This window comes from Chiroxiphia lanceolata, chromosome 1 (assembly GCF_009829145.1).
Source record: "Chiroxiphia lanceolata isolate bChiLan1 chromosome 1, bChiLan1.pri, whole genome shotgun sequence".
Classification (NCBI taxonomy): Eukaryota; Metazoa; Chordata; class Aves; order Passeriformes; family Pipridae; genus Chiroxiphia; species Chiroxiphia lanceolata.
In genome coordinates, this window is record NC_045637.1 from 105,755,580 (window position 1) to 105,780,876 (window position 25,297).

Here is a 25,297-nt window from a genome sequence, read left to right on the forward strand (position 1 = left end):
TAAAATATATGCTGGGTGGAAGGGAGAAATCTAAAACAATGTACCATGCATATACTTTCAGATTCATTGTTTGAATTCAAACTTGAAATGATTATTTACTAAAATCCCTTTTCCAAACTATGGACCTATTCAGCAGAAATGATAAATAAAATATTACACAGCCTGGAAAAACAAGCACAACTTCTACAGCAACAAAAGAATAAGCAAAGCTATAAAATTGTTGCAAAATCGCTTAACGGTTTGGAAGTTTCTTAATATCAGGGTACTTCAACTCACACCTGATATTTACTATGCCTTCTTCCTGTTTTCTATCTCTAAAACAATAAAAACATTGTAAAAGTTTTCAGTGTGCCAGAGAGTTGTAGGAGATTTTCTTCAGTAGGTCAGAAACCTGAACAACTTAACTCTTCTCAGACTACACAGAAGAAATGCCACCTCTCATTCTAATACTTTATCTTTCTACAGCCAGACCTGCAAAGTGTACCACTGTGTAGCGTAAATAAACCAAATGAAGCTTAATATCCTGAAAACATTATGCTGCTAGTAACAGCACTGGTATACTCCTGTCAGCACTGCTACCAGTAGTACATCTAAGTCAACTGAATGATGAAAGAAAGATTACTAAGGCAGTATTCCAAAATGACAAACCCCTCCCATCTCTACTGTTTTCTACATAAGGATTACATCCAATTAGTCATGTGCAGCACAAGGAAAAAAGCGAGCCAGAATTTCTGCTGAATAGGGTCCTTAAATGAGATATGTCAAACAGGTGATCAAACAATGATGTATACACAAATTCTGTAGACTCTTACCACCAATGGGGTTAGCAGACTGTGATCCTGAACAAGTGTAAAGGCAGGATTAGGGTAGGGATTTATAATCCATGAAGAGGGAGGGAGCAGAGCAGATTAAAAAATGGATGGCAAATGGAAATAAGAAAGCTTTAGTCATTTCACACAGGAAAAAAAGCTGCAAGGGGGTTATGCTAAAGCAGTGCTTTTAAGTAGCTTCCACAATTGAAGAATTAAACTTAGATGCTATGTACAAAGCAGATGAAGCAAAGCTGCACAAGCAAATTACAATTCTTCAGCTTTCTAATCAACAACTCGGTAACACTGAAGAATTAAATTTCAATTAAACATGAAACTGTAGCCTGCATATTACTTTAAAAGAATATTACATTGCCAAAAAGGCTCAAAAAGTTCAACAGCTGAACAGAAATTACACACAAGATCAAAACTTTTTTTTTTTTGAGACACAACAGTAAAGAACTGAGCTGCAAGTGCGGTGGATGATCAAAAAAAAAACCAAACTCACAATGGCACAACTGAAAAGACTTGCATAGAATTTTAGGGTTTCCTCTTTAAAATTCATCTGGAGTATAAAAGTAAGAATTTGTTTCCATTCAGAAATTCTCTGAATGAAGACTGTAATGCAATTTTAGAACACCATATTGAATTACCTGACAACCAAACAGGAAAGGAGAGGAAAAAAATGTAACCATTTTTTTCCATAGATAAGAATAAAATAATGAGACATTTACGTTATAATTTAAAAATAGAAGAGGAAGAGTAAAGCGCTTTTGAAAGCCTATAAAGGTATTTTTAAAAAATCATTCAAATTTGCAAGTCTTTCATAAAATGATCTTTGAACAAAAGATAGCTGTAACCCAAAAATTAACAAAAGCATCTGTGCTACAGTGATTTTTAAAAAATAAAAGCTTAAATCTAATATGAAGCTATTCTCTCATTACATAAGCTGGGGAAGTAAAACAATCCCCTGTATGGAAACATCAAGCATCACTCTTCACACAATGCTGTGAAAATTTTCAATCACATAAAGAAGCATCACCCAAATAGCTGGCATACAGTGCCTGAGAATTCTCCTTCGCCTGTCCATTTGTATTTGCCCTGTTTATCTTCCTTAAAACATCTCAGAATTCTTGTTCTCCCCCACTGACAGGTTATAGTGAGCTATTTGAGGCAATCGGTTCTGAACAGAAGTAGTAATAAAAGGCTTTAAAGATGCATTCACGCATTTAATTTTCATACATCACACGTAGTCAGATCTACTTATCTCAATATCAATTTAACTTAACTCTTTAGACATTAATACTGCACAAAAATGAATTCTCTTGGAAAAAAACTCTGTCATTATTAGTAAAAAAGCTGAATAGGCTTCAATTTGTTTCTCTGAATATACAGTTTAGTTAGTATTATATGACAATGATCAACACTAAAGTCTTATCCTGTTACCTAAATTTAACCCCTCCCCCAGACATTTATCAAACATGTTCACTTTTTAAGAATATATCAAAGCTATTCAAATTAAGAAGGTTATTTTCAAAAAGTGTTAATTCAGAACTTTCCTAGCACTAATGAAAAAAAGTGCTACAGACACTGTTTATAGCTTTTCATAGAGGGGGAAAAAGTGATTTGATGGAACTGCTACCTTTCCTCCCTTTTAAATTATTAATTCACTTATTCTTTGCTTATGATATAGTGTAGGCATCTTAACACTGAATATGTAAAACAAGTTTTGCACAACTTTTGTTACAGCCAATAACTAGACTTATTTTCAAGTTCTCATATCACATACACTTGTGGGATTAGAGTACTGTCAAAGCTCTTAAGGGAACTCCTCTTACTGGATTTTATTATGTTATAATTATCTGTTCACAGTGTTTTAAAGCTTTATTTCACAAAACCTGCAAGCCCTGAATCAGGTTTGATCCAACTGTACTTGCTGGAAAATAAAGTAATGCAAAACTAAATGGCAAGTACTCTAACAGGAAAAAAAACCCCAAAAAATCCCAAACTCTTCTACCTGCATTTTAACTTCTAAAATTCTATTTATGATGAATGTAGTAATTGCTACGAAGACAAATGATTCTGCCATTAAACACATTATTAAGGTGTTTTATTAAAACAAAGTGGATATGGTTAGTGATAGCAAAATAATTGTATTGGAAATTTCCAACCCGGTACAATTTACTGGGTTTAGAACTTGACAAATAACAGGACTGGGTAGTTTATTTTAATTTTATTGTTAATTTGTCTTTCTTTCATTAATTTCATAGCATTTCACTTAATTATACAAAGGTAAGAATCTGAAAATGCTACAGAGCTTAGTCAGAAAATGTCTGTAGGAGACATCAGATCTGTGGACAAATTGCTGTAGGTCAGACAGTGCCAAGGAATGTGAGGTAATCAGGTCTTTTTAATTACTGACAGAGCACTTGGCTAGATGTGAAATGTCACATCTGCTTTGGTTACTAAACACACAGAAAATTACTGTGGATTAGCTGACACACATTAAATCAGTTGTTTTAACCCTTTGACTCAACATAAGCGAAGTAACTCATTGTAAAGTGAAGGTTTAGTATTCTGAAGTAAAGGTAATAGCTGTGGTAAAAAAAAAAATTGCTAGGGCAGTGCCTAGCTTCAAGTGAAAAATTAGTATTTCTGGAAAAAATGTAGACTATTTAAAAATGAAAAATTAGGTTTTGCAAGTAATGTTGAGGACACCATTCAGCCTATATATTCTGCTACATTATTTGTCCATGTGTCATATCTAAGTTTACTGGTCTTTTGTGTTGGGGAGGTCAGAAGAGGGGGGGAAAAGAATGTTGAGAAGTTATAATTGAAGACAGAATTTAAGGGTAGATTTCACTTCCTGTTACATTATCTAATTTAATTGGCAAACTAAGACCCAACCTAGTATTATGTCCAGAGAAAAACAACATGAATTAGGAAAGCATGCAAATACCACTGACCCAAAACACTGAAAAAAATACCTTCATTTTGGTCTGGCGATGATGAACCTAAGGCACAGAACAACAACTCAGTATGTAGCTTTTCTTTTTAAAATTAACTTTGACTGTAGCCATTGGTCAATGAATATATGCTTAAGTATTTGGCCTCTTTATCAGGTATAGCTGACAAATAGAAAATACATACGCTGAGACTGTGACACCACTTTGGTTCTACTCCGTCCTCTGGAATCTGTTTTAGAATTTCCAATACCAACAGAAGGGGTTGAAAGCTTTGTTCGTACACGACCTATAAAGAAAAAATGGCATTAAATCAGTTTTTCACAGTCATGTAGGAAGCAAAGCAACAGCAGCATGTACTAATATTTTATTAAGTTTCTTCAGATTAAATAAGCGTAATGTAACTCAACTGGTGAAAATTCACTTGGGATAATTAGTAGAAATTTGAACACCTTGAAGAATTTAAGTTAATACTTCTCCTCTCATGCTACATGTTTCAGTAAACATTACCCCTTTACCACTCTGATCTAGCTAGCTAGTTCTTTCTTCCTACATAAATAGGTTGATTACATTAAAAAAAGGGAAGTTTATTAAATACTATAGGCAACGCAAACGCTAATGTGGCTCTATCAGGTACAGTCTTCTCATGATTACTTGTGGTTGTAATTCTACTTTTGCTGTTGTAAAACTACAGAAATTATGTTGACCCTTTTCGAATTGAATTCTGAGTTTTCTTCCAAACTTCACTCCTCTTTTTAGAATCTGAATATTAGTTTTTCTATTACTGAAGATTCTACTGTTTGCCTGGTCGTGGTCATATAGATTCCTAAAGGATTTATCAAACCTTTTACAGCATTTTGCAAAGTCTAAGTACACTTCAGTACCTCTCAGAAACAACATGATATAAAGAAATACTACTGTCCTAAGCAGATAAAAGAACCAAGGAAGACACAGGTTAAACTGAGTATCTAGAAATAAAACAATAGATTCCCTTCTCTCTCAAATGCCAAACCCTCTTGGGTTTGGGTTAAACCTTTCTGCATTGTTAGTCATGTCCCTCAAATCATTCAGCATATTACAATGGAATTACAAAAGAAGGAAGACCCCAGTTGGATGAATTATAGGTAACTGAAAGATCATTCACAGAAGAAAACAGTGGAGTTGTGTACTACATTTCCTAAGCCAACTTCTCAAACAACAGAAAAATGAAATCAAAACCAAACCCATGCTAACCGTAATTCTCCTAAGTTGCAAGAACAAAATCCCAAAAGTCTGTACAGGGTGGATCTAGCTCAACAAGCAGTCCACTTTTAAACCCAGCATAATTAAAATATTTTCTAGACCTGCAGAGTCAATACTGGACAGAGAAATTAAGTACACAGACTATTATTTATTTCTAGCCTCTTTAGGCTTTCCACAGCAGAATTTGGAGACCAACCAAGTTAATATTATTCATCCAAGTAGAGGGAATAGCCATAGATGAGAGTCTATAAGAAGAGAATCAGGACAAAGGAGGTTATTCACTAAGCTATTAGAAAACAATACGCCAGCAGTAATGGTTAAATTGACTAGTCCAAACTCTACTAGTTATCCCCGTGCAATGGCAATGTTTTCCCACTGAGTGCTGTGAGGCTGCAAGGCATGTAACTGCATTGAGAACTTGGCCCAAAAACGTAGGAATACAGAGTGCCACTATTTCAATAGTATGTTAAATTATCACTTGGAACCTGGTTCAATTTTATCAACGTAAAATAAACCAGTTTGTGTCTGTGAGGCAAATGAACTGTTAACTCATTTGGAGTCTCTACATTCCATTCACTAATGACAGGTTTAAATGTTAATAGCATACTGAAAATTAGCTCCCAAGTCTCGAAGAGATGAAGCATAGTAGCACCTGCTTCCCAGAGCATGAACACATTTGATGAAATAGTCTGAGACGAGATTTGCTTTAAAAAAACAAATGCAAAATTATAAAGCCCCTACATTTTGACACCAGAAATGTTAAGCAATGAGACTTAGACTGCAGATGAAAATTACTTGAGAAATAAAATAAAAGCAAAAGAATTTTAAAAATACTACATGACAACCAAGTATTAGATGCATAAGCTGTCTGTTATGAACCTCCACAAAGCCCCAGAAAGACCATATTCTACTTTCAAAGCTTAATTTGTATCAATGAAAATATGAAGCTGAAAATATTAGCTAGTCTAACAAAATATTTTCTTACCATCTTCAGAAGCTGTTCCTAAACAGGAAAAATAATAAAATACATGATATTCCAAACAATACTGTGTCTCTCAAATTCCTTTTTGAGATTCATCTTAGGAATCTTGACAAATTTGTATCAAGTCAAGATAATTAAAGCTTTTGCGTTGCAACTCCATAATTGAACGGAAGCAAAATTATCAAGAAATATCCATACTACACTGTCAGGGATTTACAAGAACACTATACACAGTACTGCCTTCCAAACTTATTACAAAACCACACACAAAAACAATCAATAGAAAAAAATTACATTTATGAGATAAGTCAACAAAATGACACAACAGATCAAACCAGACAATAAAAATACAGAGTGCAAGCTCTTCTGAAAATATAAAACATACTATTATACATAGCCTCAGAGAAAAACACAAAGACAGTGTTTCCCACACTGGACAGTGATAATTTGATAGGAACTGCCAGCCAGGAGGATTTTTCTGAATTAGGCCCATGACTATTCGGAAGATCTACATGCACAAAATCAAGTTTTGCTCAGAGAATTGAAAGGAATATAAGCTTGCTGAAACCAGAAAACACTTGAACAAGTATGCTGAGCTTAACAAGGCTTGATTTTGACAAAAGGAGGGTCAGACAGGTCTTTTTCCTGACATCAGTACCTAGGAATTGATGGCAAGCTGCCTAATCGGCAGTCCTTCCCTTCTCTAAGTTACTTTGAAACAAATCTCATTATGGAATAAAATATACATAAAAATATTAAATGCCCCGCAAAAAATCAGAGAGTACTTCAGTTTTTGTTTTCACACTGCTATTTCTGCCTTGCAAGAAAATACAATGATGAAAACAGCTGTTAGTGTCTTTGGCTAGCCTAAACTTAACTTTCTCAGCAAATCTGGCTATGGCTTTCTCAAGTTACAGTATCTTCAAGGTAGTATTTTTTAAAAAATCCCTATAAAAAATTAGTTCAGTGTAAATTTCAGTGCTTCTTCACAAAAATCAGTTACAGTAATACGTATGTAGGAGCGCCTCAAAGTTTTCCAGATCAAATTTGCCGATTTGGTAAAGAAAAAAAAAGCCAAAAAACCGCACAGCCAACCCCCCAAACCCTGAACTCCCCCTCCAAATCCAACATTCTTCCAGAGCTGGATCTTGAAAGGCAGATTTTATGTAACACCTAAGCCAGGTTAGCTGTTCCTAGAAGGGGTGGTTCTGTTTCTCCTTCCTCATGACCCTTGTGTTACCACACAAGGGTGGCTCAAGGCTTACTAGTAGCTCCAAAAGCTAAATAACAGAACATTATACAGTTTTATGAAATCAGTTTCATGGAGTTTGTTCACCTACAGTGACTGATAATGGAATATTACAAGGTACTAATGAAAGAAGTAATAAAAACATGTGGACAAGGTTAGCAGGAAAAGGAAAAATGATTAGTTCCTCCTGGTGGTGGGTTAGATCAGAACAGCTATATCCAACAACTACAGCTGGAGAACAAAGCTGTGTCCATTCCACCTTGCACATCATATCTACAGATACCCTTCAGAAAACAAAAACCCCTATTATTCTGATCAATTGTGCAGCATTTCCCCTACTACTTTTAAATAGATATATGTGCAAAATCATGAGCTGTGGCTACTAAAGAAAAAGCCTGCACACATGGTCCTAAGGTGCCGGTGACAACGTGCAAAAGCTCAAGATTGTTTAGCACAAACAGTCATAAATAAATCCTATTACATGCAAGATAAGGAAATATGATGTGGAATTAAATGATAGAGACACTATTCCCCTGTAAACCCCTCCTCATTTTACTCAAGTAGGCTTGCCATCTTCAGTGCTCAAAAATGGCTCAAATTCTTTCAAAAAACATCTGTGTTTTAAAATTATTCAGAATTCTGAGTTTTAGAGATCTACCTTCTTACTGTTTTCATTTCTATGAAAAATATTACCTGCTTTGCATCCAGTAAACTACTCATTCTTCAAAACATGTACCTGTTAATACTGTTAATAAACACGAACTACGAAGTAAGCAGTAAACTACTGTTTGCACAAACTTTCAAAGTGCTTGTTAAGTGCCCCCAAGCAATAAATTAGAACTAGAATCTTTGGGCATCCAGCTGGGACTCTGAGCATCAGCTCAGAAGCTGGTGAAGCATTATATGTGAAGCACTATATGTGAAGCATTATTCGCTCACACCTGAAACAGAAAACTGCTATGAGAAGCCTGATTCTCAACTGCTTTGCAGTCCCTCCGTGTGTTTATAATAGGGTGAAATAAGAAAAAGTAAGTGCTAAAACTTAGGTGGAAGACATGGTAACCTATTTTAACAGGTAGGTCTTCACAAATGATTCTTTAATTGAATTACATTGTATTATAGGATTTACAAGCACTTAAAATTATATAGGTAGAGTAGATTTTTACAGAGAAGAATTTAGTATTATTTTTTTTAATCCTCAGTTATGTGGTCAAGCATCTTCTCTCCCAGTGCTGTTCTGGCAAGTAAAAAAAATTGACTTTACATGTTGAACTATGAAACATGCTGGAACTAGACTAGTTAAAAAGCAGCATGTATTGATTACAGAATTGCTCTGTAGTTAATTGAGCTTCTTTCAAAAAACAGGAGTAATGCCCAATTTCTGATAAAGTTTCTGCTGCTGTACAGATCAAACATTCACAACATTGACAAATACAGCAAAAACACATACAGTGAGACATCAAGATTACATAGGGGTTAATGAAAACAGCATAGTAATTTGTTAATGAACAGACAAATAATTAAACATCAATACTTTTACATAAAAGACACTTTATTAAAAATTTAATAGAATTAGAGGACAGACTAAACAATTTCTTACCATCCATCTTGTCAGAAGTATCCTCTTTGTTGAAAAAGCAGGCAAAGAAACATGGAAAACTTAGTGTGTTAGCATAAAGGTGTTCACAGCAGAGTCATAAAACATTAATTAAGGAAAATACATTAATATTAAATACAGCAGACATGTTTATGTGATTCATGCATGTATAAGCTAACTTAAGTAAAGTTGGTTTCTCTCAGTCCGAGGTACAAAATTACAAAATAGGGTACAAGCACCTCGGAGAGGGATATTGAATCTCTCTGTATTACCCAGATTTGAGAAAACCCTTACAGTAAAACATTTAGAAATGCTTTCATGCTTGGTGTAAACAGTTACTGAAGCATCAGTACATATTTATATCACTATTGACAATATTTATATTTCTTATGAAATTTGCTACTGAGCATGAAGTCCCACCTGTGGTAAGGGACAGGAGGGAAAAAAATACCACAGTTAAGACAGAGGACAAATGGGACAAAGTTTCACTCCGGTTTAAAAGCATTAAATATTTACCAGTTCAGCTGGAAGGTAATGCATAAATATTCTGACAGTAACAATCAAAATTAAAATATTTAGCATGAGACATATATAATTACAGCTCAAGCCTCCTCCTCAACAAGGCCATTAATACTTAAGGATGTCCAAGACAGCCAACATTTAAAATAACTAGAGAATGTTCTCCTGCTTCTAGAATAGTCTTTTAAAAAAATCATAAGCAAGAGTTCTTCTGTTAATAATAAAAAGGGAAGAGATGGTTGGAGATAACTATAGATTACTATGCTCATAAACTTGTGGCCCTCTGAGGCTTTGAATTTGGTAGCTGTTTAAGCAAAAGGTGGATGTTTCTCTGCAAGTAAGGGTGAAAATAATTCAAACTCTAGGAGACAAATGTTATTTATTTTGATACTCATTGCAACACCTGAGAGATGTGGAAAGCATTATGGAAATATAGTAAGATTTTCCAGACCTTTTGTCAGCATTATCTCGAAAATTCTGTCATTTAACTTCACATATTTGGGCTGGTACAAACAAGCCACTTAAAATGAACAGAGACAAGAAGTTTACAAATCAGCCCATCTTCTGAAACGTGGTACTTGCTTGGATTCATACTCCATTCATTTTAAGGTTACCTTTTGACAACTAGGAATAAACAATATTTTGAAGTGGATTCCATGGTCCATCCACAGCCAAACAAACAACAGTCACACTCTCTACATGGGGAAGAGTGAACAGATATGTGCCATTTAAACTGCCTTACCACAATGCAAAAACTGTTAGGAGACTTGGCCAAGATCAGTGAAGCAGTACTGCTTCTGTGACTGCAAACAAACCTTGGTCTCCTTGGCTACTGCTGCCCCTACACTGTCTGCTCTAGGATTTGACTTTACTAGACACTGCCAGTATTACGTTATTTTGCCATTTCGAACAACCATTACACTATTCTCCAAAAGCGATTGCATTTGGTAGCAAGGTAAAGCTTTCCAGCAACCCAAATCCTTCCCAAGAATATTGCTTATTATTCATCTTGTCCACCCTAACTCACCAAATCTCTAAACTACATAGAATAAGCCATTTCTTTATTTCTGATATTTTCTTGCATAGAACCACCACTGTTTGCTTCACTGAAAACCCCTGTGCCCTTCTCAACCCTTGCTTATATAAGTCTGGGCATGAATCACAGACTCCTTAAAATGTTCTAAAGCAAACCGATAGTCTAATCAAGAGCTAATCTTCTGTGAAACTCTTAAGATCAAAGTAGTCCCTTCATTTCAGCAGCATGAAGAAGAGATTAACAAAGCAAGATTTCTCTCGTTTTTCATTTAACTTTTTTTCCCTTCTGCCACTGTGCTCTATGCTGCTTTTACTTCTCACAGCAGCTGAACTCCAGCTTTGTCTGAGGTTCAAAATCTGTCCTGTTGCATAGCAAAACAGACCAGGCAATATTAAGATCTTGGGAAATAATCACCCCACATATTTCAGGTTTTTAGGCATTACGTTAGGAGGAACTGAGAGTTCCCATGGTTTGGTTCGGAAGGGACCTTAGAGATCATTTGGTCCCTGCCACAGGCAGGGACACCTTCCACTACAGCAGTCTGCTCCAAGCCCCATCCAGCCTGGCCTTGAACACTGCCAGGGATGGGGAACCCAAAACTTGTCCCCTCCATCAAGCAGCCTAACGTTGGCATCCACCTGCTACCCGGCATGTTCTGCTGCCCCTTCTGTGGGCACCAGAGGGAGCCCACATCCAAAATCGCTATTCCAAGAGGAAAGTACTACTTTAACTCAGGAATACTCACACTCACAAAATTAACACTAAAATCAGCGCTGTTCAAACCATTTCAAGTAGGCCCTGATGAAAAGAATCAATTCATTTGAAATAAGTCTTTAAATTAAATTTTCATTTTAGAAAGCACAACCAAAACCTTTGAAAACCATACCCTACATATGTGCTACCATCTCCCCAAACACAAGGTAAATCAGAGCTACACAGTTTCTTTGTCTTTTGTGATCACCTATGGCCATACTGACATTAGAACATGCCTCCCTGGTGATCTAGCTGGCCCGTAAGCTGAGAAGAAAAACAATAGTTTTGTGAACATTGAACCTTGCGTCCCCCACTACCATCCCTACAGCACGGATAACCTAAAAAGAACAAAAATATGCCCATATTCCTTTACTGTCCCCACTTAGTGGAGATTCTACCATCTACACCACCAACACTAGCAAATTCTTTTCTGCATTCTTATAACTTCTAGCACTTTCTATGTTTAACAGTAAGCATTCCTGTCAATCAAGACAGTCACCTACATAAAACATATACACATAGTTCCACCAACATCCTCAGAAAGAAATCTATGAACTCAATGTTGTATATTATCACGAAAAACACTTCTGTAAAACATTTCCTGCCAGGATGCTTCTTTAGCCTTGTTGTAAAACAGTCAGCTAAAGAGCTGAGAAAAATGGAAAATCAAGAGCCCTGACGCTCATTTCCCTACTGTTTTCAGAAACAAAAAAATCATGATCATCATAAGTAAAAGTACTTAATATTAATTCGAGATTAAGACATTTAAAGAGCATAGTATGAACACATTCTTTGCATTGGCAATGTTCCAGAACAAGCAAAATAAAACATCTAGCAAAGTCCGTAACTTACTTCAGAACATCACCTCTTTTGCCGTACTCCCAAATACCACTAAAAATGACAACAATTTTTCAAACATATAAGTCTTGTGCTGTAACTTTTTGACCAAAAACCTCACAAAACATTTCCCAGCAGAGTGAAGATGTTCCCCTTACCTAGTGAAGCGTAGGATCCCGGAGGCAGACCAGCAGCTGACAAGCGCCCAGCTCCAGCTGTCTGTCCAGCAGCGTGCCGGGCCTTCGCGCCTGCGGCAGCGTTGACATCGATGTCACTGCGAGACCTCTGCAGGGTTCCAGGGCTTGGAACACCCTTGCTGCTGCCTGAAACTAGCAAAAAAAACCAACCAACCAAAAAAATTACATGTAAAAGGCTAACATATTCTACTGTCACAACATATTTGCAGAAAGCAGAGAAAACTATGTAAAATGTTTAAGTGAAGTTAAGAAATCAAGTAATTACAGAGAGTAAAAAGCAAACTAGACCAGGTGTTGCCATGAAATGCATATAAAGGACAGTCTGTTTTACAGTAAGCACTTATCTTCATTCTGCATGAAATTTTAGCATTATTTAATGCAACTGTGTGTTCCTTCCGTAGTACAAATGAACAATTATGCCATTTATTACATTAGCAAATGCTTCACAAACATAAGAAAATTCACAGCATCCCCTGAGTTACTGAAGAAAATATTCGCACACTTCAGCTAAGACAAAGCCCCAGGCAAGCTGACTGCATACTCTAAAATGCTTTAGGGTCTAATGTTCTGTACTTTTGTATTCTCCTACTATTACTTACTGAATTTTAACTACTCGCTTCAATTAATTTTAACCATTGTTTTAGGTCTTCAAAACTTGACTCCCCTTCACAGTTTCAGTATCCAAAAAACAAGCACTCTCAATTACAGGTCATTTGTAAAAAGCAGCTCAATGACTTACTCCGCAAGGAGTTACTAAGACACGGTGAAAAGAGACTGAAGTTATTAAATTATGAAAACTCAAGACAAAATTAAATTCTTTGAATCACAAATATGTGGTTGGGGTTTTTTTGTGGTTTTGGTTTTTTGTTTGTTTTTTGTTTTTTGTTTTTGTTTTTTTTAATAAAGAGCAACAGCTACACGGGAACAGATGAAAGGGACAACGAGTCTTTTATTTCCAATTGATGTAAGACTAATAATCATGAACAGACCAAAGAATAATGCTTTGTTTCTTTGAGAGTGACTGTTCCATGACAAAACTCCAGGAGAGATGATCAATTAATAACAAATTATGTCTTATACTTGCAACAACTGAAACTACATAAAATGCGAAGCGAGTGTGAGGCACTATTAGCCCCAGGTACAGTTTGTAGCAACACATACCATTATTTAACTTGGAAACAGGGTAAATCCTCAGACAGTAAAATTTTTAAGCTGCATTTAGAACTTTTAATTCAAAGAATATAAAGATCAATTACTATACACTACGCCATATTGCTACCACCTTACCTCTGCCTGCAAAACTTGCTGGACTGGCTGCAGACCATTTAGAAGATAGAGGTCGACTGAAAAAAGTCCATAAACCCAATAAGTAAGTTGCATGTATCAGATCCAAAAGTCAACCAAAAAAGAGAGGAAAAAAAAAAATCTTCTGTTTTTTCTCCCCTTCAACCTTGTCAGCACACTTTAGATAAACATTTTAAATACAGAATGATAATAAAACCAGAATCATCCTTTATGTAAAATTACACATTCATCACAAAGCACTCATCATTCACTTACTCACAGGCACACTGCTAACAAAGTTCAGGCATTAGAGATATAACATTTAAGATAGTCAGTACAACCACAGGGCTGACCTTATAAATCAGCTGTCAAACAACAGAAATGAAGTGGTGTTTGCAGTAACAAGAAAAAAAAGATGTACAACTCATAAGCCTCCTCCAGTCCTGTATGTCTCAAGAATTGAGTTACAAATTAAAAAGGGAAAAGTTGAAACTTCCAAGCAGCTAGACTCCATTTTCCCCTCTTCAAATGTTAGAGGCTTCTACAGTCTACAAAAGGAGAAAAATCCCATGTCTTTTTCTCTGTGTTTTCTCTTCATTTCCTTTTTATTGCAAAAACAAGCAAAACCATTTTGCCTACTCGAGTTTAACTGCGAGCGCATCCTTCCGTCTGGTTCGGAGGGTAAAATTCAGCCAGAGGGACCAGGGAAAAGCAAAAGACTACTAGAAGAAAGTATGATAGTTTATTCATTGGTTGAGTATCTGAAGGTTTGTGTTTGCTGAAATAGTTGAATATTTCATCAGTAGTCAAATTATAAACTGAGTCAGAGTCACAGTTTTAAATAATCACAGTAAAAATAATCCCTCTCTACTTTTAAACCTAAGAGCAGAGAAAAAAGAGATGCCTAATACGGTATATTTATCCCAGTTACTAGCTCAGGTGCTCAAGGGTAATATAGAGGTCAGCACCATTACCTATCTCCTCAGAGAAGAGCATGTATTTGCAGTTGATTATGAATAAATCTGCTTTTCTGACATTATTAGCTAGTGTTTTAAAGCTATTCTGATGCAAATAAGTTGAAGAGGCCAAGGTAGAACTCCTGGGTGCATCTTGATCTTACAGCTTGCTCCAAACAGAAGTCCCAGACAACTGTCACCACTGTGAACAACATTTTATAAGCTGTTTCATATAGACAGGCACAAGTCACCACATTTCTCTCTCATGCCATCATCCTCTTTAAAACCATTTTGGATCAATGATCTGTAAGACCTGTAAGTTCAGAGGTTCAAAAATCCCAGAGGATCACACTTTCAGAAAAACCATTCCCATATTTCCTAAGTTAGTCTACACAGGGGGAATTCAGCATCTATATTAAAAGCCAGAAATAAAATTCTGAGTAACAAGATAAAAATAACATCCATCTGAATGCAAAATCAGTGAAAAATCAATTAAAATGTAAGTAATTTCTAATAGCATAATCTCTTCTGTTCATTTCTTATATTACTACTCACTTCCTGTAGTGTAGCACTTACATGTCTTGCAATATAGGAACCAATACTTGAAGATTTAAGAGTATTTTAAGATTCTAATTTCCCTGTAATTTAGTTTTTAACAGTTTATTACTAGCAACTCATTAACTGTGCACTGATTTTCAGATAGGGAATATAGATTAATTTGAAGAAGAACATTTAATCTCTGAATAAACATTTTTTTGTGGCCAAAGAAGTGCTGGCAACAGCTTACATCACAGACTATTTTTTAAAACATTTTTTTATAATTACAAGCATCATAGGAAAGATTAGATAAACCTCTGGTATTTAAGGTGGTAACCAAAAAAAAAAAGGAGAAAAAAAATTAACTTCAATATGCTAGAAGCAGTCTTTGCTTTCAAGTCAAAAGTGAGCAGAAAAGTTCTCTGGCTTTGGTAATGAAACATCTGAATTGAAATCTTAACAGGTTTTAATACTTTGAGGAAGCTCTCTAGAATTTAAAGGAAAAAAATCACCACATACTATTACTACTTCACATTTTTACTAAAAAGGCAGTAGATTTCTTTTGCTATTGTTATCCAAGCAAACTTTAATTTATTCAGCTCAAGAATGTCTATGCATTTTAATACACCACTGACTGCAGCACCGACCCAATCCTCTACTAACTACAATAACTGCAAACTACTCCTAATACATATTCAGAACTGTGAAGACAAGGAAAAAGAAATTATCTCCAATCTGAATGAATTTCACTGTTGATGTCCCTTTCTCATGCTTGCCAGTAAAAAGGGATAAAATAGGAGGAACACCATTATACCTTTCCTAGATTTATTCATTGCACCAGAATGCTGGACATTAATATGTAAACCTTGAAAATATTCTGTGTTAACAGAGGTTGTTAAGGAATAAATATATATAAGAACAACCTGCTAAAATCCAGTTAATGACTGCCTTTGTTTTTCAGTTTGCTGGGGCAATACTGTCACATAGCAAAACACAATAAAAAAATTAGAAGTGACAAAATGAAATTGGAGCTTTTCTGTATATAACAGGAACCTGGCTCATTTGCTCTTGAGGAACAGTTTGCATTTGTTTATTGGCTCAGAAACAGTTAAGTGTCCCTTACTTGAGGCTCTCCTGTGAGCTGGAGGATGACCTGTCTGACTGAGGGAGAGATGCTATACTGCCAGAATTCTTCAAGTACGTCTGAAGGCTTCTTTGATAGGGTGGCTCCAGAGAATTGTACAGAGTCTCAGCTTCACTAGGAAAGTGATTTCTAAGACCAATATAAGCCCTGCAAAAGAGAATAACCACATGTAAATGCTCTGTGTTTTCTTTTAAGTGTGGAGCCAGGAAGTAAAGATTACAGAATGAACCACGGATGAGAGGGAAAGGAACTCAGACTGAAAATATATAATGTATACAATACTGCTCATCAAATCATAAAAGAAAACAGCTACATTGACTAAATTAATCTTTTCAAAATAACTTAAGTCTATCCTCTGAACTTCTCACATTCTCTTACCAGTCCTGTGGGGAAGCTAAAGGAATTCTTTTCTGACCTTCTAGCTAGTCAAAGTGCTTAATCAATGGATGAAGAATGATTATGCAGCAATATCAGCCTTTGTAACTCTTGTTTCAGTAAAATCACCAAATGCTGCACAACAGTATTGACTGACTCAGTTTTCAGAATGTCTTTTGCAAAAGAAACAAGATAGTAATTGAAGAACAGAAACATCAATTTTCAAGCTAACTTATGCCCTTCTATCAAGCCATAGTTAGCAGCTCACCTTGGATTAGAGCCTTCTACCACTCATCTAACACATACAATTTTTCAGAGGAAAATGTAGTCAAAACTCACTTTCTTGCCTCCACTCTTGCTTCTGCATCAGCATCATGAATGCCCTTCTTGATTGTTTCAACCAAGACAGCTGCATGCCTAGAAGAAAGACAATCTTCATGCTATTTTGTTACTCCAAAATCTATTTTTAGTGGTAGTTTTACACTTTAATTAACATTATTTCAAGTAATAGTAGTTCTTTCCAAGGTATGCAGTAAACAAACACTTAAGCACACTGATAACATAACTGCACCTTCTGTACAGGTTCAGGTCAGCTTCTTCCTTCAATCCATACGGATTTTAATCTACTTTTCTGACATATGCCCACCTATCACACTTAAAAATTATTTTAAATACCCTTTTTTAAGAGACCTGCTTTCCTGAAATGCAGAAGCTTTTTCCGCTACTATATTAATAGTGAGAAAAAGGGAAAAGTTAAGAATAGCAAGTCCTCTTACTGGAAATTTGGCTCTGAAAGCTTTTGGCATCTGAATTCTAAATCTGACCAAAACTGTGACAATAAACAAATTTTAATTCAAGGTAAGTTTTCGGTGGGAGGTTTGTTACGGTTTTTGGAGGAGAAAGGTGGAGGTGTTTTTTTGGTTTTTGTGGGGGGGGTTTTTTTCATTTTTTTTTTTTTTAGAAACTTTAACGTAAATCAAATGAACCCCCCCATTGCTCCCTTTCTCAGGAGCACCCTGAGGAACAGAAATGTGACTATGGAGCTGAACGAACTCTTCAGAGCCTTCTCTGGATGCCCTTTAGTCTCTTTGCTCTTACTCTGTGTTTACAGTGACCATCCTGCAGAACTGATGCACATAGTATTTTTCCATCTCTCTAGAGAAGCTACAGCATGCTCTTACTCACCAGAAAAAGTCCTCCAGCCTAATCTCACTTGCTCTGTTTTATGGCAAACACACAAGTTTCCTCCTTCCAGGAGAAAAGACAGATGCTTACCTGTGTATGCACTGCTCACATGCAGTACAGGAGAAGAGGCAGAGGGTAAGGAGAGGGGGCAACAGGAAGCCAAGGCTGGAGCATACAGCTCTCCTTTCCCTGGCACCTGAATGAGCCATGTGACCTGCTGTGCCAGAAAGGCTGTGTGTGCTCAAAAGGTTGGCCAACACTGAACATAATCCAATTAAAGGATTCAATGACAATATTTTTGTCTTAAATTGCATTAGCAGTTCATTCTTGGGAAAAAAGTATACTGGCCCATACCTTTCCAATGAATGTGTTTGCCACTCTTGTAACAACAGGTCTAAAAATTCAAAGGAGCGCCTATAAAGACAGAACAAAAGTTATAATTAATACTCACTTCTCTAATGTGGTTGTGGAATAAACACTAACTTTATTCTTTACCCCTGAGGAAAATAAATGAAATAAAAGTACATTTATCTGTCAAGTAAGGAAGGACACCGGTCAGTTTATTGCAAAGTTAAAATATTCTGTAGAGAAAACAAATATGCAGGCTAATTAATCTTAAGCTTCAAAATAATAGATGTAGTTCAATTAACCATGCACTGCTCAAGTCATGTTATTACACATATGCTAAGTTAATTGTATTAGCCCCAAAATAACAGACAAAACTCAATAAAGTTAAAAAACTGTACAGAGTATAAAATCTTAACATAAAAAATAAATACTTAAAGACACAGTATAATATTTCTCTAGCACTGTATTTCTGTCCCAAAAACTATTCCCATCCTTTCATCTGTCATTACTGAGCATGTAGCATAAAGGAAAACATGAGATCATTAGTACAGGGTTCTGCATATAGAAAGCACTCCAAAAGATTTGCTGGCACTGTACAAATGAAGTTATATAACCATATACATTATTAATTTGGAAATCTTGACAATTTAGCAAACAGCCATTAGCAACAGGCATACTTTAAACTATGTCTAAAGCTACATTATGATAAAAAAACTGACACAGATTAGGGAGGTGTACATAAGTTTTCAAACAGGTAGTAGACTCAGTTGCCTGGAACTGTGACTTTTCCTGGTTATGTACCATCTTTGACCTGTTCTGCAGGGACAGATTTTATTTTTATTCTGCTCAAATCCTTTGGACACCAGCAAGGCAGGGCAAGAAACTCTGAAAGGTTTTTCACTACTGCAACCAATCTAGTGCTTTGTTGTCTTTCCAAAGGAATGAAAGCAGTGTGGAAACACTGCCTTCACTGATGCTCACAGTACCAAAGCCACCTACAGTCTAATGTTCCTCAGTAAAGCCACTGCAAGTGGAGGCAAGTGGCTGAAATTAATTTGGTAGTTTTCTGGATAACAATTTTGTGTATTCAGCGTTAACGGCCATAAATCTTCAAATCTTTTAATTTTCAACATATGATAACCATATTTTAGAAAATTATTAAAGCTGTTGCTTTTTATTTATAAGGTACTCACCTTCTAACTGCAACTGATTTTGAGGTACAGTTGCTTGTTATTAAAGGTATGAGTCGTGGCACATGAGTATGCTAACAAGAAAAAAGGACAAAGCAGTTAATGACAAAAGCACTTCTAAATTCTCAATTTGTACTGTACTGATTAAGTCAAAGAGAATTAACAACATAATAAAATGCTTATCAAAACTAAATCATAGAATACTATTAAATAACAGACTGCTGCTAGCATGCCAATTGATTAAAGCTACTTTTTTCCAAAAGGTCAAGCAAAAGTCACTTCCAATGCCATCAACAATCACATCATGATACGCAATATTTTGCTGTCAGAAGTAATACATGAAGGTTCAAATGTAGCTGTCTCAAAGGAGCTGGAGGCTGGTGTTATTCTAGTTTTGCCCCAGGAAAAACAAAAAGTAATAGCAGTCTTAAAAATCAGTTATGGAACAAAAAGTAAATCAATAAACCTGAAACTATGGGCATTCTTTTAGGGATCAATATATTTTGTGATACGAAGACCAAATTCCCTTTAATGCAAAATATGTCAATACAGTAATAAAAGCATTGACACAACATAAGCAAGCTTATGTATATAACCTATATGGAAACACCTTACGTTCTGATGGGAAAAGAAAAGTACTGAAGTACCACTTAAAGCAGATAAGATAAACTACATTAAATCCAAATGAAATACTTGAATTCAGAATTAAAGCAGCCTTACTTCAGCTTATCTTAACTAATCGCAGGCATAAAGTACTAATATCTTAATTCCAAGTAAGAGTAACGTGGTTCAACAAATCTATTTTCAGTTAATTTCTTGAGTCCTTTATTAAATACCTATGGTAATTTTTAAATACAGTGTGAAACTGTAGGCTAATAAAAACAAACAACAGCTTAAAAAGTACTATTTCATGTATCATGCTTTGTCCTTAGGTTATACCTGCAGGATATAAACACACAAATCACTATAAAAGCAGAGAGATAATGATCAGCTCACAGAATACTGCCAACTTTAGAATTAGGAAGGAATTAATCAAAAATGTGGAACAGCCTAACAGTTGCATTTGTTCATATTGATACACTTTTAAACACTTTTAGGGAGTTTGTTTGCATTTTGCATAATTCACAAATTGAAAAGAGGCATATTATTGCCAAAAAGGGACAGGAGGCAGTATCAGGGATAAAAATAAAATGTTTTTACAGCTGAAGAAACCTGTACATTTCAAGTCTTTGGAGCTATTGGCATTGTAATTTCTTGAAAGTGTTTTGCAAAGAAATCAAAGCCTCAGGCTTGCTTTCTCATTCAGTTTAAAGACTGCACATTTCATCTGTTACTTCTGTGAGGCTGTAATGATACATGCTTCCTCCCAGAGTACCTTGCAGCTCAGCTGACTAAAATGAATCCCACCTCCTTCTGGAAAAGATTTTCTGCCATCATGCCATCTCTCCATGACTCCTTTCCCAACCCCCCCCCCCTTTTTTTTTTTTTAATTGGTTTCCTGATTTACTAAGAGTGAAGAAAGAGAAATTAGACTACACTAAGAACTACCTGGAGAAGAAATATGAAATCCAATAAAGGCACAAAGATGAGATGAAGCTCTTCAAGATCACCAGTATAATACAGCATCTCTCTTTTTATGTAGACTCACTCTCATTGCAGTTACACACTAAAGCACCAGAAACTGAACTGGCTGTCCCTGGATTCTGGTAGTAGTTTTTGAACAAAACACTGACTACAAGCAATAGCTTGGGCTCTAAATATTCAACTGATCACACACACCCTGAGATCAACACTCATTTAGTCCAAAGGATAAAAGTCCAAGGGTGCGTGGGGCTGCACTTCTGTTTGACTCCGATATTTACTTCTTTTTCCACTGAAACACAAATTTTCTGCCAACACCTCACATAAGTCATTTATTGGTTGGGTATTTAAACACTATGGAGAGGATTTTCTTGCTTTTATGCCTCTAATACAGTATGTTAAACTACAGCTAAGAAGAACAGAAATTTAAACAAAATCAGGGCCACTATAGCTGATGTGCAAGCTTGTCTTCTAACTGAACTGAACCAATAAAGCCGATTTAATAAAACAGGTGAATTTTTATTTCATGCTGCTTTTCTGGTGCTCCTATGAACAAGACACGGTTAGTTTCTTACATGCCTGAGCTCGTCTAAGACTACTGCAAATGGTATTGTTCTCTTATAACTTTAGTGATCCTGTGTAAGGTGTATTTCTTCCATAACTCTCTTCTCTGTGTCACCTCATAGCGCAGTGTAAGAGTCTGTGGAAGAAATGCTGAGGGATTTTATCTAACTCCAAGAGCTGATACAAAGATCACGCATGCAGAAGTCTCAAAGCACATTCTTAAAGGCACAGACAGACAGAATAAGTTCAGATTCCAAAACACACTGAGGATGGCAATAAAAGGTGTGAGTGATGAAACCACTTAGGTTTCCAACAACTTACAAAACTAAAACCACCAACGAGATCATAGTGAATAGCACTAAGTGCCTAGCATTAAGAACACCACAACTTTTAATGCAGAAACTACAGGCAACCTCCCACTTTCATCTGAAACACAAAAGTATCAATACAAGTCGCAAAAATCAAAGTATCTTGCCTCAAACACCAGTCAGCAGAAGATGCTTAAGGAACATACAGCAAAAACCAGCTAGTATATAGCACTCCTCTCTTCTATATGCTATAGCTTTAAGGACTCAGTTTAGAAAGTTCTTAAATCCAAGGATTAAAATCTCTATTGGATTATTTTTTCACAAACTTGTGCTTTCTGAATTGATCCACCTATGTCTGGCCTCTTCAACACTTTGTCATTAACTTCATGGTTTCAGATTTTTTTTTTGAGGGGTGTGCGTGTAGAAAGAAATAGTTTTATTTTGTTGTTCAGATCTCTTTTTTTATCTCACTAGCTTCCTAAGTACTAGCTTAACTTTGTCTTTCCTAAAACATCAGTTAAAAGCAGTTACCCTTTGAAGCACACCTGCCTTTTTACAATTAAAAGACTACCGAAAAAAGAAAACAAACATGAAAACAGACTTGCTTTTCATACCTATTCCTCCATTTTTACTATGACAGTGCTGCCAGTTGGTTTCATCGATAAATAATATTTGTCCGCCTGGGAGAAATGTCACTTCTCTGCTGAAGAATGATTTACAAGCCTGTTGTTGTTATTACCAGAATTGTTATTATCTCTGCCAAGAGCCACTACTTGATGATTCGTAGCCAGCAAAGTGAGAGAGGTACACCTACCCGAATAATGAATCTGATGGCTGCGCACCCAGAAGTTGCCATCACTTTGGCGCTGTTGGGAACCAGATTAAAAAGAGTAGGCACAATAGCTTCAGCGCCATGATCAAACTTGTTTCCCAGAACAGTTGACAGGTGGCTATTTCGGGAAAAGAAACACAACTTGTTAACAGAAACTAACTTCTTAGTCTTAAAATAACAAAGTTCACAGCGGATTTTAAAAATTTATCTGTCAACACAGAGTTTCTCAATTTCGTGATTCCCAAGTCCTTACCTCATGAGAAATGCAGGATTTGTGAAACATTTTTGTTACTTAGCAGACACATGACAAAGCCAAACATTACTAACTTGATTTCATAACGAAAAAATACCAAAGTTTGAAGCCTAAATTCTCACATCCCCATAAAATATCATTGTATTTCTGTTTTTAACACACTTAGAGACATATAAATCTAAAATTTTACATAAATTACTGTTTTAGTTTCTTTTGCCTTCTGAATGCAGGCAAAACTACTGAATTCATCACAATTAGTCAACCATAAAATTTGACTTCCTTGTATATTAAAGGTTAGGTTCTCAATTTTAACAAATATACAAACACATACATCACAGTAATTCAATTGTCCGTGGGTGACAACAAATACTTTTTTCATGCAGAGAGACTATAAAAAAAGAATTTGCAGCTGGCAGCAAATGACACATCAAATATATCTAAGTTTTAGGGATCAAGAAAAACTCCAGGCTCTTAGGCCTGAATGAGAATATTTACACAGTACTTTTACACTACTCCTGACTGCATGTTAGGAAGCCTCAATTTCCCTGGCAAGAACAGTTGTATGTTGGAACATACAACTCTTGGTCTGTTCAACCAGGAGATGAGAATAGCCATGGTAGACTCTGAGGTGTATTTGTTTCAGATGGCAACTGAAAATCAGTTGTTGCATTCATGCCTTTCCAGAGGGAAAAAAAAATTTGGAAGTGGGAAATACTACTCTGTCTTTCCTCTCCGCCCTTGAATTTAATGGAGTCCGCAAGATGCTAAGGGTGAAGATCCCATTTCAATTTAGCCATGGCTTCTAAAATTATCATGGACATCTCTCTTGCCCAGAGACGTTGTGGATGCCCCAACCCTGGAAGTGTCCAAGGCCAGGCTGGATGGGGCTTTGAACAACCCTTTATAGTGTGAGGTGTCCCTGCCCACAAAGAAGGGCTGGAACTAGATGATCTTTAAGGTTCATTCCAACCCAAATCATTCTATGATTCTATGAAAGACATTACCTCACCAAAATGCATGATGTTCAAACCACTACAGGCCAGTTCATTTTATTATTTCAAGCAGTCCCATTAAAGTTCTGTGCCAATCACCCAAGTGTAAGAGATCCTAAGACTGGCCCTCAATATTAGTCACAGTAACGTGTATTAACTTGCATCAATTACTCAGTGTAACCACGGTGACTTGTTATTCACACAGAATCTGCTACAGGATTATCAACAACATGTATCACCTACGAGAACAAATTCCTTTAACCATTTATTTTTCTCTAAGGCTTCAGATGCTGACTTGACTCTTCATCAGTCACAGTGTACAGCAGTCCAAGATAATCTTTCCTGCAACACTGATAAAGTACCACTAAGTCAAATTCCCACTAGCATCCAGCAGGGCACACAAATGCACATGACCCATACTTACGCTACAGTAATGCACGCTTCCCTAACCACCTGGGATCTGAGATCCTTGGCCGACAGCTTGAAAGCACCATCCAACAACCGTAAATGCTGGAAAAACCCATCATACTGTGCAGCTCCAGCAACAAGCAACGATCGAACTTTCTTCAGCTAAAAAGGTTAAGGCATTTAGTTTAGGACACTAGCAATATGCATTTCAAAATTTAAAAAAAAAAAGGGAATACTTTCACTATGCAAAAATGTATGCAGGCATGTCTTTAAAGCGTAATTTTGAAATATATGGCTGTAATTAAAATAATTGTAACAAATTTATATTACTTAAATTCTAGAGCTAAAAAAATCTCAGAACCTAGTCTTCAAATACGGAAAGACATAATTCTGTTCACATACCTGTTTCTAAACACTAAGATGCCATAAACCTGGTAAAAAAATATAAATGCTGGATACACACAAACGTTTTAATCCTGCAAGTGAAACTTATCATGGTCACACATAAGAGGTACTAATGCTCGCAGTTAGCCTGTAGAATACATAATTTTGCATAAATGCCGAACTGAAATATATATGATGGCTTTCAGAAAAGCTTCCACTTAAATATCAGCAAAAGTGTATTTTGGTTTTTTAAAAATACTTGCTCAAACTTAGCATACAGAAATTCAAGGTTTAAGAATGAAAATTTCGTCAATTATCTGGAGTGCAATTACTTCAAGACAAAACCGTTAAAATATCTGGCTGCTTGTGCTTTATGAAATTCACCTACCCAAACCTGAAACCAGATAAAAAGTTTACCGCATTAGTTCGTTGATCCCAATCATGTTTGTCATCTGAGAGAATTTCCCTGATTTTGTTCAACGTTTCTTCAAGTTCTCGACTAGAATAGATCTGAAGTATTAAGAAAAAAAAATCAGAAAATTCATATTAACATTCCAGGTAACCGGATGAAGGAAAATAGCTTGAGAAGACTGAAAATACAATTCTAATTCTGAAAATCTTCCCCCAAAAGTTCCAGAGAACTGTGTAAGAGGTATAAATAGGCATTTTAAGACAAATCTGTAAAGATATCACTGAGTACTGAATATCATTAAAAGAAAAGCAGGAAAAGTAACATTTTCCTCAAGATTTTACCTTTCACCATTGTGAAATG

At 35.9% G+C, this 25,297-nt stretch overlaps 1 protein-coding gene across 48 annotated transcripts in view; it reads right to left on the bottom strand.

The window, feature by feature from the left end:
- CLASP2 (cytoplasmic linker associated protein 2) overlaps positions 1-25,297 on the bottom strand; it is a 143,459-nt gene that overhangs the window by 42,514 nt on the left and 75,648 nt on the right. For 17 of the 48 annotated variants that reach the window (XM_032678819.1, XM_032679070.1, XM_032679130.1 and 14 more), the window contains 14 exons: positions 24,943-25,035; positions 24,158-24,303; positions 22,471-22,606; positions 19,207-19,277; positions 18,020-18,079; positions 16,820-16,897; positions 16,085-16,252; positions 13,472-13,527; positions 12,146-12,316; positions 8,846-8,869; positions 6,000-6,017; positions 3,960-4,061; positions 3,797-3,823; positions 813-839 (listed from right to left, as the gene is read on the bottom strand). In XM_032678819.1, the coding sequence (XP_032534710.1) occupies positions 813-839; positions 3,797-3,823; positions 3,960-4,061; positions 6,000-6,017; positions 8,846-8,869; positions 12,146-12,316; positions 13,472-13,527; positions 16,085-16,252; positions 16,820-16,897; positions 18,020-18,079; positions 19,207-19,277; positions 22,471-22,606; positions 24,158-24,303; positions 24,943-25,035 (1,177 nt within the window). The remainder of the gene's footprint in view (positions 1-812; positions 840-3,796; positions 3,824-3,959; positions 4,062-5,999; positions 6,018-8,845; positions 8,870-12,145; positions 12,317-13,471; positions 13,528-16,084; positions 16,253-16,819; positions 16,898-18,019; positions 18,080-19,206; positions 19,278-22,470; positions 22,607-24,157; positions 24,304-24,942; positions 25,036-25,297) is intronic. The other 31 variants (XM_032679214.1, XM_032679205.1, XM_032679197.1 and 28 more) reach the window with 5 other exon arrangements.